We start from the raw sequence: 14,480 nt of genomic DNA, 5'->3' as shown, positions 1-14,480 counted from the left end.
GCCAAAACTTGTTTCCGTGCCAATACAACGTTTTCTCCAATGTTATCTTTTTTTTTTTCGATGTCTATGAATGTTCTCATTCATCCATGACATTGTAATCTCAGGGCATTCAAATCTTTCGCAACTGGACTGTTTGGTTTGTCTTAGAAGAGGTTTCGGCGCCCATCCGAGTTGACTTCATCAGTTCGTGCTCATAAACTTAGATTGGTCGGACCTACCAAACTAAGTCGAGACTAGATCTGACCAATTTAGGTCGAGACTAGATCTGACCAATCTAAGTTTATAAGCACGAACTGATGAAGTCCAGTCGGAGGAGCTGCAAATTGTCTTCCAAGACACACCAAACAGTCCAGTTACGATTGATTGAATGCCCTGAGATTTTTTTCGATAACAAATCTTACTGGCAATCTTCTGGCTTCATAACGATGCAGAGAATGCAGGCAATGTGCAAGCTGAAGGTAACTCTGTAAGGTACCAAGCCGAGTATCAAACAACAAAGAGCACTGGCGTGGGACGAGCGGTCAACCACAGCTGAAAATGTAAGCGGTAGAAAAAAGGGGGCAAAGCCACAAGGAGGCACAACACGATCATTGGAACATTGCACGAGCATTGCAAGAATGGAAAAACAGATAAACCCTTCTGATTGGTGATCAGGGACAGGTGAGTCTTCTAATTGACAACCAGAAACAGGTGAAGAGGACAGGCTTCAGAAGCTGTAGTAAAGTCATAGAAAGACAGACCATAAATAAGAGCACTGAACAGGAAAAAATACTAAACATAGGAAAAATAACACCAAAGTCCAAACCAGTCAAGATGGATGATGACATTAGTTTAGGGGTGTCAAAGTCAATTATCTAATATATTTGATTAGTATTACAACCGGCCCGCAGGCCACAGGTGACTGCTGCTGTTTTGCACGCACCAATACTCATCAGTGTCGGTGCGAGGAATTTTCAAGTCATAAAAATGGGGTCCCACAGTAAATGTATGGGGTCCAACTTTTTTGTAAGCGTTTTGAAAACAAAAAATAAACGTATGCATTATCCTGTAATATCTCACATTCTATATTGTGTTGTGGAAAAAGGTTGTCATAAATGCCACCGTATTTTTCTGACTAAAAGTCGCAGTTTTTTTCATAGTTTGGACGGGGGTGCGACTTGTACTCAGGAGGGACTTATGTGTGAAATTATTAACACATTACCGTAAAATATCCAATAATATTATTTAGCTCATTCACGTAAGGGACTAGACCAGGGGTCGGCAACCTGCGGCTCCGGAGCCGCATGCGGCTCTTTGGCAACTCTGATGCGGCTCAGCTGCACAATCGCCGAACCCACAGATTGTTGCGGGGAGATTCCGAAATTCAATGCCTATCCCGGACATCAATGTTCTCCGATTTACACTCGGACTACAATATTAAGGACCTGTCGTGATGATATTACTCTTAATGTCCTCTTGAACGCCATTGCGCCCGCCATTCACTGAATGCTATTTGCATCCTCTTGAACGTCATCGCGCCCGCCATTCACGGAATGATATTTGTGTGCCGACCGAACACATGCATTTCGCTGATTCTATCGGCACATGTATGAGATTGCAAGGCATACTGGGTGACACAGAGTACACTGACGGTTGCGATATAAACAACTTTAACACTCCTACTAATATGCGCCACATTGTGAACCCACAAAAAAGAAGAATGACAAACACATTTTGGGAGAAAATCCTCACAGTAGCACAACATAAACGCAACACAACAAATGCCCAGAATCCTTTGCATCCATGACAATTCCTGACTATGTTATACACCCCGCGAGCACCCCCCCCCCCCCTTCCCTGCGTGGTTGAGATGGGCGGGGTTTGGTGCTCGTGGGGTGTATAACATAGTCAGGGGAGTCATGGATGCAAAGGATTCTGGGTATTTGTTGTGTTGCGTTTATGTTGTGTTACTGTTAGGATTTTCTCCCGAAATGTGTTTGTCATTCTTCTTTTGTGTGGGTTCACAATGTGGCGCATATTAGTAGGAGTGTTAAAGTTGTTTATATCACAACCGTCAGTGTACTCTGTGTCACCCAGTATGCCTTGCAGTCGTGTGCGTGAATCTGCAGAAGCCTCTGACATGTTGCTGAACTGGCAAGCAGTTTGTACATGTTGTAGAAGGTGTTTAAGGCAATGGCTTCATAGCAAGCCCTTATTCTTGTCATCTGGGTGACCACCAGCAGATATTGGGGAGAACAGTTGCGGCTCGCATTGACTTCCTCATTTTGTGAAACGGGACGAAATGGCTCTTTGAGTGGTAAAGGTTGCCGACCCCTGGACTAGACGTATAAGATTTCATCGGATTTATCGATTAGGAGTGGCAGATTGTTTGGTAAACGTATAGCATGTTCTATATGTTATAGTTATTTGAATGACTCTTACCATAATATGTTACGTTAACATACCAGGCACCTTCTCAGTTGGTTATTTATGCGTCATATAACCTACACTTATTCAGCCTGTTGTTCACTATTCTTTATTTATTTTAAATTGCCTTTCAAATGTCTATTCTTGGTGTCGGATTTTATCAAATACATTTCCCCAAAAAATGCAATTTATACTCCAGTGCGATTTATATATGTTTTTTTCCTTCTTTATTATGCATTTTCGGCAGGTGCGACCTATACTTCGGAGCAACTTATACTCCGAAAAATACGGCATTTAATTCATAAAAAAATAATAATACAAACGAAAACACATGTTTATGCATATGTAAATGTATTCAGTTTTAAACCTTCATTCACTTTCTTCTTTCCTTCATGGATCTAAACTTTACCGCTGCCGGAATTTTTTTTTCTATATTTTTAATTGTAATATTTTCAGAATTTATTTGTTCGGTTTTTGGCCAAAGTGAGACAAAGAAACCAATATGAAGTTGTTTTTATTCTTTAGTTTTAATGCCATGATTTTAAAAATCCGGCCCGAGTGTGCACAAATGTAATGTAGAATATATATATATATATATATTACATATATAATATATGTTGTATATTATTTATTATTATTATTGTTTATTGTGAGCAAACTGTGGTGCTGAATTACCCCCAGGGATCAATAAAGTACTTTCTATTCTATTCTATTCTATTTATTCTATTCTATCTATTTTCCTCCATACGGCCCCTGAGCTAAAATGAGTTTGACACCCCTGAGTTAGATCATCGGCCAAGTCTCGTTTTTGTCGTAACTACATGATCTTTGTGCCGCATGGCGCTAGCGTTGTTGCTCTCAGTCAAGCACAAGACGAGGGCGACTCAACTCAGGTATACACAGACATAACATTGGAGATTTAGAAAAATAAATAAAATATGGTTAGTGCGTCTGCCTCACAATACGAAGGTCCTGCAGTCCTGGGTTCAAATCCACGCCCGGGATCTTTCTGTGTGGAGTTTGCATGTTCTCCCCGTGAATGCGTGGGTTCCCTCCGGGTACTCCGGCTTCCTCCCACTTCCAAAGACATGCACCTGGGGATAGGTTGATTGGCAACACTAAATTGGCCCTAGTGTGTGAATGTGAGTGTGAATGTTGTCTGTCTATCTGTGTTGGCCCTGCGATGAGGTGGCGACTTGTCCAGGGTGTACCCCGCCTTCCGCCCGATTGTAGCTGAGATAGGCGCCAGCGCCCCCCGCGACCCCGAACGGGAATAAGCGGCAGAAAATGGATGGATGGATGGATGGAAATTACCTCGTGCTTTGTGGACTTGGAGAAGGCATTCGACCGTGTCCCTCGGGAAATCCTTTGGGGAGTGCTCAGAGAGTATGGGGTATCGGACTGTCTTATTGTGGCGGTTCGCTCCCTGTCCGATCAGTGTCAGAGCTTGGTCTGCATTGCTGGCAGTAAGACGGACACGTTTCCAGTGAGGGTTGGACTCCGCCAAGGCTGTCCTTTGTCACCGATTCTGTTCATAACTTTTATGGACAGAATTTCTAGGCGCAGTCAAGGCGTTGAGGGGTTACGGTTTGGTGGCCGCAGTATTAGGTGTCTGCTTTTTGCAGATGATGTGGTCCTGATGGCTTCATCTGGCCGGGATCTTCAGCTCTCACTGGATCGGTTCGCAGCCGAGTGTGAAGCGACCGAAATGAGAATCACCACCTCCAAGTCCGAGTCTATGGTTCTCGCCCGGAAAAGGGTGGAATGCCATCTCCGGGTTGGGGAGGAGACCCTGCCCCAAGTGGAGGAGTTCAAGTACCAGGGAGTCTTGTTCACGAGTGAGGGAAGAGTGGATCGGGAGATCGACAGGCGGGTTGGTGCGGTGTCTTCAGTAATGCGGACGTTGTACCGATCCGTTGTGGTGAAGAAGGAGCTGAGCCGGAAGGCAAAGCTCTCAATTTACTGGTCGCTCTACGTTACCATCCTCACTTATGGTCATGAGCTTTGGGTCATGACCGAAAGGATAAGATCACGGGTAAAAGCGGCAAAAAATGAGTTTCCTCCGCCGTGTGGGGGGGCTCTCCCTTAGAGATAGGGTGAGAAGCTCTGCCATCCGGGAGGAACTCAAAGTAAAGCCGCTGCTCCTTCACATCGAGAGGAACCAGATGAGGTGGTTCGGGCATCTGGTCAGGATGCCACCCGAGCGCCTCCCTAGGGAGGTGTTTAGGGCACATCCAACCAGTAGGAGGCCACAGGGAAGACCCAGGACACGTTGGGAAGACTGTGTGTCCCGGCTGGCCTGGGAACGCCTCAGGATCCCCCGGAAAGAGCTAGACAAAGTGGCTGGGGAGAGGGAAGCCTGGGCTTCCCTGCTTAAGCTGCTGCCCCCGCGACCCGGCCTCGGATAAGTGGAAGATGGATGGATGGATGGATGGATAACAAATTACCTGATAATTTCAGTCCCTTCAATAGAACTGCACTGCAAATGTTAATCTTGAATTTTTCTAACAACAAAACTCTTCCCTCTCTCTCTGTATGCTTTTCTTCCAGCCATCGACTGCATGGTCTCAGAGTGGTCTGAGTGGTCCGAATGCAACAAGTCCTGCGGTAAAGGCCACACCATCCGAACCCGCATGATAAAACTGGAGCCGCAGTTCGGAGGCAGCGCTTGTCCCGAGACCATCCAGAGGAAGAAGTGCAAGATCAGGAAGTGTCGATCCAAACCCAAGGATGAGAGGAGTGAAGGCAAGAGGAGAAGAAGAGGCAAACAGGGAAGGGACGCAGTCTTGGAAGAACAGCCAGGTAAGTGTGGAGACCGTGAGAAGTCTTTCATGTGCGATATTTTAAGTGAGGTGACTGCTCCTAAAGGTTGTGGGATGCAGCCATGGACCGGCTGGACAGACTGCACCAAAGCATGCGGAGGAGGCATCCAGGAGCGTTTCATGTTGAAGAAGAAAAGAGCTAAAGGCACAGTGTCGGCCAACTGCAAGGACCGGAAGGAAATACGTGCCTGTAATGTTAATCCCTGCTAGAGGGCGCTGTTAAGTTACACAGGCGGTCAAGTAAGATGTACCTATGGGTGTATTTCATACAAAAGGATAAGAAAAATTTTGTTTTCGTGAGCGACGTATGCTTGGTTAATATGACTTAGTGCGACGAATCAAAGGACCGAAGAGAGACAAAATAGGTGAGGTTGTGAGAGTTGTTATTTCTTGTTACTTAAGAGCACTACATAATGAGTGATAGCACTGTAGCTTTCATCTATTTTGGTCACTTAAATATTGTAGCCCCCATGAATGGAGAAGCTAGTGTACGCAATATGCACTTGAAAACTACGTAGGTATCAAAAAGTAGCAACGGCAGTAACAATTATAAATGGAAAATATAGTTTTGCAGCTCTCTAATAATGATCCACTTGTTTTGTATGTAGCGGCGACAGAAAGGAACATTTATACTTTTTGTCTCATGTTTGCCACCTGCAGTAGCCAATACTAAATCACCATGTAAAGTGTTGGATGTTGTAACCTCTTGTAAGGACATATATTGGCTAAGTATATTCAAACAGAGACCGACAACACTTAAATCCAGAAAAAAAAACATGAAATAAAGGTTATGTGTAATTTGTATGTGATGTAGTGGAATAAGTATTCAATCCCCAAGCATAGAAGTGACAAAAGTACTCCGGAAGCAGAGAGGCCAGATGTTTTTTGTAGTTGTTCACCGGGGTTATCAAATCTCAGGAGGGTTTTAGTCCATGATAGATATTGTCTAAACCAGGGGTTTCAAACGTACGGCCCACGAACAGGTTTTATCTGGCCGAGGGATGAGTTTGCTAAGTATAAAAATTAACCTGAAAAGTTTGATTGAAAGAAACAGCTGTTCTAAATGTGTCCACTAGGTGTCGCAAGAGCAATTCTTTGTATCTTTGTAGATGTTGCTACGTATGTACAAAATAAACCACATGATGTTAGTACATCAGTTGAGGAAAATGATCAAACTACATAAATAACATCCTGTAAATGTATTTTGACATTTTTTTATCTTGATAGATTGATAATTAACACCATTGTGTTGACAAATGAAGATTATTACATAATTTATTCAGAAAATATAAATAACGACGAATAAAATATGTATACTGTTAACCCCAACAGGTAATTTACATTATGATTTGTACATGTGCTTGTTCTATTTCTAAACAAAGAAAACTATCTGAAGTCTTTATTTTTAAATTATCATGCCGAGATTTTACCAGTCCGGCCCACTTGGGAGTAGATTTTTCTCCATGTGGTCCCCCTCAATCTAAAATGAGTTTGACACCCCTGGTCTAAACCCTGAAAGGTTCACTTTCACTTGATAAGCGATCAAAGTCCAGAGACTTTTTAATTATCTTATTGTTGTGTCACTTTGTCTTGGCCGCAAGTTTTGGTTCATCTTTACAACGAGTCTTTAGTGTGAGGCTCGAAGCTTCTAATCCGAGATTTGACGGAACGCGCCCCTCAATGCGGTCTCCACTTGCAGGTTTGATGTGGCGATGTTGTTCTTGGTATCACACTCAGCCATTTGCCGAATCTTAACCGCCGATTGCACACTGTGTGTCGTGCCCCACAATCTGTGGGTATCTGTGGAAATGTCAATTAATGAAAAAAGAAGCATATCATATGACATTTTACTGCGAACATTTTCTTAGCTTGTTCCTGTCACCTTTAAAAATATAACGGCAAATTTCTACGAATATTTTCATTGTGCCTTGTTAGTTCTGGGCTTTTATAAAATGGTATTTGGATTAAATTCCAGACCGAAATGTCAGGAAGATATGCACATTTGCAATTTAAATCTATGAAATGTATTTTGGCCCTGCGATGAGATGGCGACTTGTCCAGGGTGTACACCACCTTCCGCCCGATTGTAGCTGAGATAGGCGCCAGCGCCCCCCGCGACCCCAAAGGGAATAAGCGGTAGACAAATGGATGGATGGAAATGTATTTTGACCCCAAAAAATCCCTTGAATTTGTTTTAGTACAAATAATGCATCAAATTTAAAAAAAAAACTGTTTTTTTTTTATTAATCGTCCAACAAAATAATACACAATAATACCATAATAATCCAATACCAAAACCAAACCCAGCAATTTTCAGAATAGCAATCAACAGAACGATTGAGACACACAAATATGACATAAAACAATCCAAAAGTATCCAAACAAAAATGATTAATATCAACATAACAACAGTGTCAATAATAAGAAGAATTCCAACATAGCAGTGATAAAAAATCCCTCATTTACATTATCATCACAGCCAAAAAATAAAATAAAACCATTTAAAAAAACAAACAACGCATTGACCAATATTTTCCACACATATAAAAGAAGTCATAGAGTATTTTAGGTTAATTTAATAGTTAAAATCAATTTAAATAATAGATCCCATATTCCAATATATGACTCTATATTATCTAAACTAAATGAATTAAATTCATCCATCCATCCATATTTTACCGCTTGTCCCGTTCGGGGTCGCGGGGTACACCCTGGACAAGTCGCCACCTCATCACAGGGCCAACACAGATAGACAGACAACATTCACACTCACACACACTAGGGCCAATTTAGTTTTGCCAATCAACCTATCCCCAGGTGCATGTCTTTAGAGGTGGGAGGAAGCCGAAATACCCGGAGGGAACCCACGCAGTCACGGGGAGAACATGCAAAATTCAAGTCTGATTACAAAAGTGTAAACATCGTTACACATTTTTAAAAGAGTGTGAAAGTATTTTGTTATTGAGGGGCCTCAAAATAAAATACAATTATGCTAAGGGCTCCCCAAGAAATATTGGTTTCATGTGACCAAACCCCATTCTCTCTAACTTTCTCGAAATCAGTTTCCTCCATATTCAAATGACGGTGCCAGCAGTGTCAACAAGATATCAGAAAGTACGTGACTAAATTTGTCGGCAGATTTTCTGCTGCCTGCTTGGGGATCAGATACTTGTTTAGTGTCCATGGTGTCTCTCTCTGTTACATAGAACATACAAATCATGGCCTAGTCCAGTGGTTCTCAACCTTTTTTCAGTGATGTACTCCCTGTGAACATTTTTTAATTCAAGTACCCCCTAATCAGAGCAAAACATTTTTGGTTGGAAAAAAAGAGACAAAGAAGTTAAATACAGCACTATGTCATCAGTTTCTGATTTATTAAATTGTATAACAGTGCAAAATATTGCTCATTTGTAGTGGTCTTTCTTGAACTATTTGGAAAAAATATATAAAAATAACTAAAAACTTGTTGAAAAATAAACAAGTGATTCAATTCTAAATAAATATTTCTACACATGGAAGTAATCATCAACATAAAGGGCCCTCTTTGGGGATTGTAATAGAGATCCATCTGGATTTATGAACTTAATTCTAAACATTTATTCACAAAAAAAGAAAATCTTCAACATCAATATTTATGGAACATGTCCACAAAAAATCCAGCTGTCAACACTGAATATTGCATTGTTGAAATTCTTTTCACAGTTTATGAACTTATGTCATATTTTGTTGAAGTATTATTCAATAAATATTTTTATAAAGGATTTTTGAATTTTTGCTATTTTTGGAATATTTTTAAAAAAATCTCACGTACCCCTTGGCATACCTTCAAGTACCCCCATTTGAGAACCACTGGCCTGGTCAAATCCGCCGGTGATCAAATCATTCACTGTCATTTGTCAGATTACCCAAAATGTTAAAAAAACAATGGTCGCCATCATTTTAAACTGTGAAGACAACCATGACATATTCTTTAAAGCACAATAAACATACCACATTGTCTTTTTTGTTCTGGAAACCAACCAACATTTATGAGTAATGACTAAATGGTTCCATTAGATTTACAATAGCTATGTTTTTATTGTTAAGTTGTGTCTTTATATTTACTTCACTGCTGTTTATCTGCCATATCAATGGGTGTAGCATTACAACTGCAATATACAATATCTGGCTTTATTTAGCATGTGCCTGCTCAGTCCTTAATCATCCAAAGTCTGCCTCACACACTTTGTCAGTCTGTGCCTCAAAACCATACACGTTGTGTTCTGAACGCTAACCTGTGGTTTTGACGTCGCTCTGTATGCTACTTTTCATTGAGAGTGCAGGACATTATTTTGACACTTCTTCCTGTTTTGACAAACATGACTATCAAAGCTCTCATGACTGCTGACCAGTTTTTTTGTTGTTTTTTTTACCGTGCGATTAAGGGGATTTGTCAGTTTAAGCTTCAAGCCGTTTTGTAAGAAACCACATTTGCAATAAAAAAGTGAATGTCAAAATATTGTTTCCATCTTTTTTTCAATCAATCAATCAATGTTTATTTATACATCACAAGTGTCTCAAAGGGCTGTACAAGCCACAATGACATTTTCGGTTCAGACCCCACATAAGTGAAGTGAATTATATTTATATAGCGCTTTTCTCTAGTGACTCAAAGCGCTTTACATAGTGAAACCCAATATCTACGTTACATTTAAACCAGTATGGGTGGCACTGGGAGCAGGTGGGTAAAGTGTCTTGCCCAAGGACACAACGGCAGTGTCTAGGATGGCGGAAACGGGAATCGAACCTGCAACTCTCAAGTTGCTGGCACGGCCACTCTACCAACCGAGCTATACCGCAAGGGCAAGGAAAAACTCACAACCCAGTGGGATGTCAATGTGAATGACTATGAGAAACCTTGGAGAGGACCACCAATATTACATACAGATAATTTGTCATGAGACATTGAAAAATAAACTAAATACATAGAGGACATAAGTAAAGGAAATTAAATGAGCTCAAATATACCTACAAATGAGGCATAATGATGCAACATATTCATACAGCTAGCCTAAATATCATTTTAGCATCAATTAGCTTGCAGTCATGCATTGACCAAATATTCCCGATTAGCACTCCAACAAGTCAATAAAATCAACAAAGCTCTCCTTTGTACATTCACGCACAGTATAAAATGTTTGGTGAACAAATTGAGACAAATAAGGAGTGGCATAAAACATGTATTTCTGTGGCAGCGTTGGAGAAAGTTGTACATGTCAACACTATGATGAGTTCAAGAACCGCTGAAATTAGTAGGACAAAACCATGTTCATCAAATACTCTCATCAATTAAGCATAAATACAAACATTAAAAATTGGGCTTTCTAACGATTAGGAAGGTTTTTGTCGTGTTTGTCCTTCTACGGAAACCAGATTACAACAAAAAACATATTTTTCACCCCATTTTTTTTATTTCCATACATTTTTGAAAAAGCTCCATGGAGCCAGCAGGGTGCCGCTAAAGAGCCGCATGTGGCTCTAGAGCTGCGGGCTGCTAATCCCTGGACTAACCTCTGCAAAAATAATACATCTGTATGTGGTTGGCTGGGGACCAGTCGTGGGGTACCCTGCTTCTCACCCTCAATCAGGATAGGCTCCAGTTTACCTGCGACTCTAGCAAGGATAAGCGGATTAGAAAATGGATGAATAGAATCCTTGGTAAAAATACCAGCATTGCTCATGCTTAGCACACACGCTTGAGCATCACATTAAGCTAATTGTATATTTACATACATACTAACCCCACAAGATGGTCATACCAGAATAGACGTTTTCATAAAAAAAAGTGAGTTGTAAGCAGTTCTAAGCTATTTTGTGCATTTTTAGCAAATTTTCTTTCACCTGCATTATTAATTAAATGTGCAAATAAGTAAGTCGGCATGAAAACTGCTTGCATTTTTAATGAAAGATGTTTTTTTAGAACTGGCAAAAGAAGCTGATGCTGCCCCTTACAGCTTTGCAGTCTACAAAAAATGGTTGTGTTTATTTTTGTACAAAGTGTATGTACTCAGGGCCTTAAACACAGATCACACATTGTGCGTCTACGGCCCTAATCCATGGAGCGCATGTAAAATGTCAATACATGAATGCCAGTGGGAGTTATATAACATTGTATTTTCTTAGCCACTTCCTGCTCCGTCATTGGTAAATATATAATGGCAAAACCCAATGTTGTTCACATCGTCCTATGTGGGTGGCAGTGTTAGTGCTGGGCAGTTAAAGAGACAGAGATGTGCTGGGGACATATTGACTGTTTCGATTATGTCGAATATTTTTTTTGCAGTAAAAAAAATGATAAATGAAAAACATATTGCCCATGAATTCATTTTAATACAAAATATGAATCAAACCACATTTAAGACTGATTCCATCTTATCTTGCTGATTGTGATGTACCATATCTCCCGGCAAGAAATCTGCTTTCTAAGACCTCTGGCTTATTAGTGATTCCCAGAGCCCAAAAACAGTCCTGCGGGGCTATAGAGCGTTTCTATCGGGCTCCAGTACTCTGGAATGCCCTCCCGATAACAGTTAAAAATACTACCTCGGTAGAAGCATTTAAGTCCCATCTTAAAACTCATTTGTATACTCTAGTCTTTAAATAGACCCCCTTTTAGACCAATTGATCTGCCCTCTTTTTCTGCCTCTGCCCCCCTCTACTGCATGGAGAGGTTATTATGTGAACACAAGATAATTCGCTAGCAGTTCAAAGTCGGGACACGGTGTGGACCACTCATCTGTGCATCAGTTGGGGACGTCTCTGCGCTGCTGACCTCTCCAGATGATCCCCTGCTGGCCTAACCATGGACTGGAATCTCACACTATAAACTAAGATCCACTATGGACTGGACTCTCACACCATAAACTAAATCCACTATGGACTGGACTCTCACACCATAAACTAAATCCACTATGGACTGGTCTCTCACCGCAGATGTGGGGGTCCCTCACATCTGCGGTCCCCTCCAAGGTTTCTCATTGTATCCCATTGGGTTGAGTTTTTTCTTGCCCTGATGTGGCATCCGAGCCGATGATGTGTTGTGGCTTGTGCAGCCCTTTGAGACACTTGTGATTAAGAGCTATATAAATAAACTTTGATTGATTGATTAAAAAAGTAAAACAAATATTTCACAAAAACAAAAACAAATATATATAACGTGTGGCTCAGAAAAAAATGTTAATTTTATTTAGATGGAGCACTTTGTGCACAGAATGCTGTTTCTTGATGTGTGAACTCAAATGCTATCCAATCAACTTCCGACCTAGGTGCGACACATTGTAATTACGTTGAAATCCACCAGAGGGCGACAAACCCAAGTGATGTCACAATGAAAGGCATCATAAGTGATTACCAAAGTAGGTGATACTGGGTTGCCATGGTAACAACCCTGTTTATCATCACAATACAACCTAAGCTGTTATTTAAAATAGAAATGTGATTATGACATGCAATTGAACATCATAATCATTCTAACAGTGTGTAGGATTGCTGAGTGTCTCATTGCATTCAAATATCTGCTCTTCTGAGCTTTTAATATGGATGTACAGCGTCTGCACAAGATAGTTGGACTGATTGCATTCAGTGTCAATGTGTGCCACAATTCAAACAAAGTGAGGGCTCAGAGGCAGCAGGGCTAAATCGAATAAGGCGACAGCTTCAGCAGGCTTATTAGATTCAAAACTGGGGTTGTATAACGTTGGCCTCTGTATCAAATCAACATTAAAGGCCTACTGAAACCCACTACTACCCACCACGCAGTGTGATAGTTTATATATCAATGATGAAATATTAACATTGCAACACATGCCAATACGGACTTTTTAGTTTACTAAATTGCAATTTAAATTTCCCGGGCGTTTTTTCTTGAAAACGTCGCGTAATGATGATGTGTACGCTTGACATCACGGGCTGTTAGGAAATATGAGCGCTGCGCACACACACAGCTAAAAGTCGTCTGCTTTACGGCATAATTACACAGTATTTTGGACATCTATGTTGCTGAATCTTTTGCAATTAATATTGGAGAAGTCAAAGTAGAAAGATGGAGTGGGAAGCTTTGGCTTTTAGCCACACAAACACACGGTGATTCCTTGTTTAAAATTCCCGGAGGTGGAACTTTACTATGGATCACAGCGAACATGGATCCCAACCCAATGTCAACCAGCAGGTTTCGGTGAGAAAATTGTGGTAAAAAGTTGCTTCTTACCGGATATCAGCTGAGCTTGTGCCGCCCATAAAGCTGCCGTCGACTTCCCTGAGACACTGCACGTCAACACACCTGTGGACACACCCTTCCGACTATCAGGTACTGTTAATCTCACTAAAACACTAGCAACACAATAGATAGATAAGGGATTTCCCAGAATTATCCTAGTAAATGTGTCTAAAAACATCTGAATCCGTCCCAATGCAATTGCGTTTATTTTTGTTTTCTAGTCCGTCGCTATCAATATCCTCAAACACAAATCTTTCATCCTCGCTCAAATTAATGGGGAAATTGTCGTTTTCTCGGTCCAAATAGCTCTTTTTGTTGGAGGCTCCCATTAAAAACAATGTGAAGCCATCAACATGTGACGTAATCGTCTGCGACTTATGATAGAGGCAGGACTTTTCTCCAGTTGCGAACTTTATGGTGGATGTTCTCTACTAAATCCTTTCAGCAAAAATATGGCAATATCGCCAAATGATCAAGTATGACACATAGAATGAACCTGCTATCCCCGTTTGAATAAGAAAATCTCATTTCAGTAGGCTTTTAAGTTCTTAAGATAATAGCCAACAAAATGTCTTATTCCAAACTGTCATGTTGGTTTGCAACGTTTAAATACTTAAGACGATTGTAGAACCTTAAACTGTAATTTATCCATATACATTATGTATAATACAATTACAGCCTTTTTATAAAATTAAAACATTTGAAAGTGGCCCCCTCTGCACAGTCTGGACATGCATGTTTTAAATGATCATAGACTCTTTGCAGGGGATTAATGAACATCCTGGTCTATTTGGAGGTTCCTAACATGTCCCAACCTGTCATTGGACGTCACATTTATTCCCACTGGTGATATCCAGCTGCATTTATAAAGCACGAAGCGAGTAAAGAACATTAAATGCAGTACTTGCCGAGTCTGTGGTATCAAAAATGAATGCACATTTTTCCTGTAAAATATATTTTCAACGACTAATACTCCCAGGCCATTATCAAAATATGTA

At 40.7% G+C, this 14,480-nt stretch overlaps 1 protein-coding gene across 2 annotated transcripts in view; it reads left to right on the top strand.

Annotated features, from left to right (window-relative positions):
* Positions 1 to 9,724, top strand: part of spon1b (spondin 1b) — a 189,815-nt gene extending 180,091 nt beyond the window's left edge. For both annotated transcript variants that reach the window (XM_061917389.1, XM_061917388.1), the window contains 2 exons: positions 4,957 to 5,208; positions 5,275 to 9,724. In XM_061917389.1, coding sequence (XP_061773373.1) covers positions 4,957 to 5,208; positions 5,275 to 5,438 — 416 coding nt within the window. In that variant the 3' untranslated portion in view covers positions 5,439 to 9,724. The remainder of the gene's footprint in view (positions 1 to 4,956; positions 5,209 to 5,274) is intronic.
* The last annotated feature ends 4,756 nt before the right edge of the window (positions 9,725 to 14,480 follow it).

The sequence above is a fragment of the Nerophis ophidion genome, linkage group LG12 (genome assembly GCF_033978795.1).
Source record: "Nerophis ophidion isolate RoL-2023_Sa linkage group LG12, RoL_Noph_v1.0, whole genome shotgun sequence".
Lineage (NCBI taxonomy): Eukaryota > Metazoa > Chordata > Actinopteri > Syngnathiformes > Syngnathidae > Nerophis > Nerophis ophidion.
Note: the sequence above shows the minus strand (reverse complement) of the source record. Positions and strands in the feature narration are given on the sequence as shown.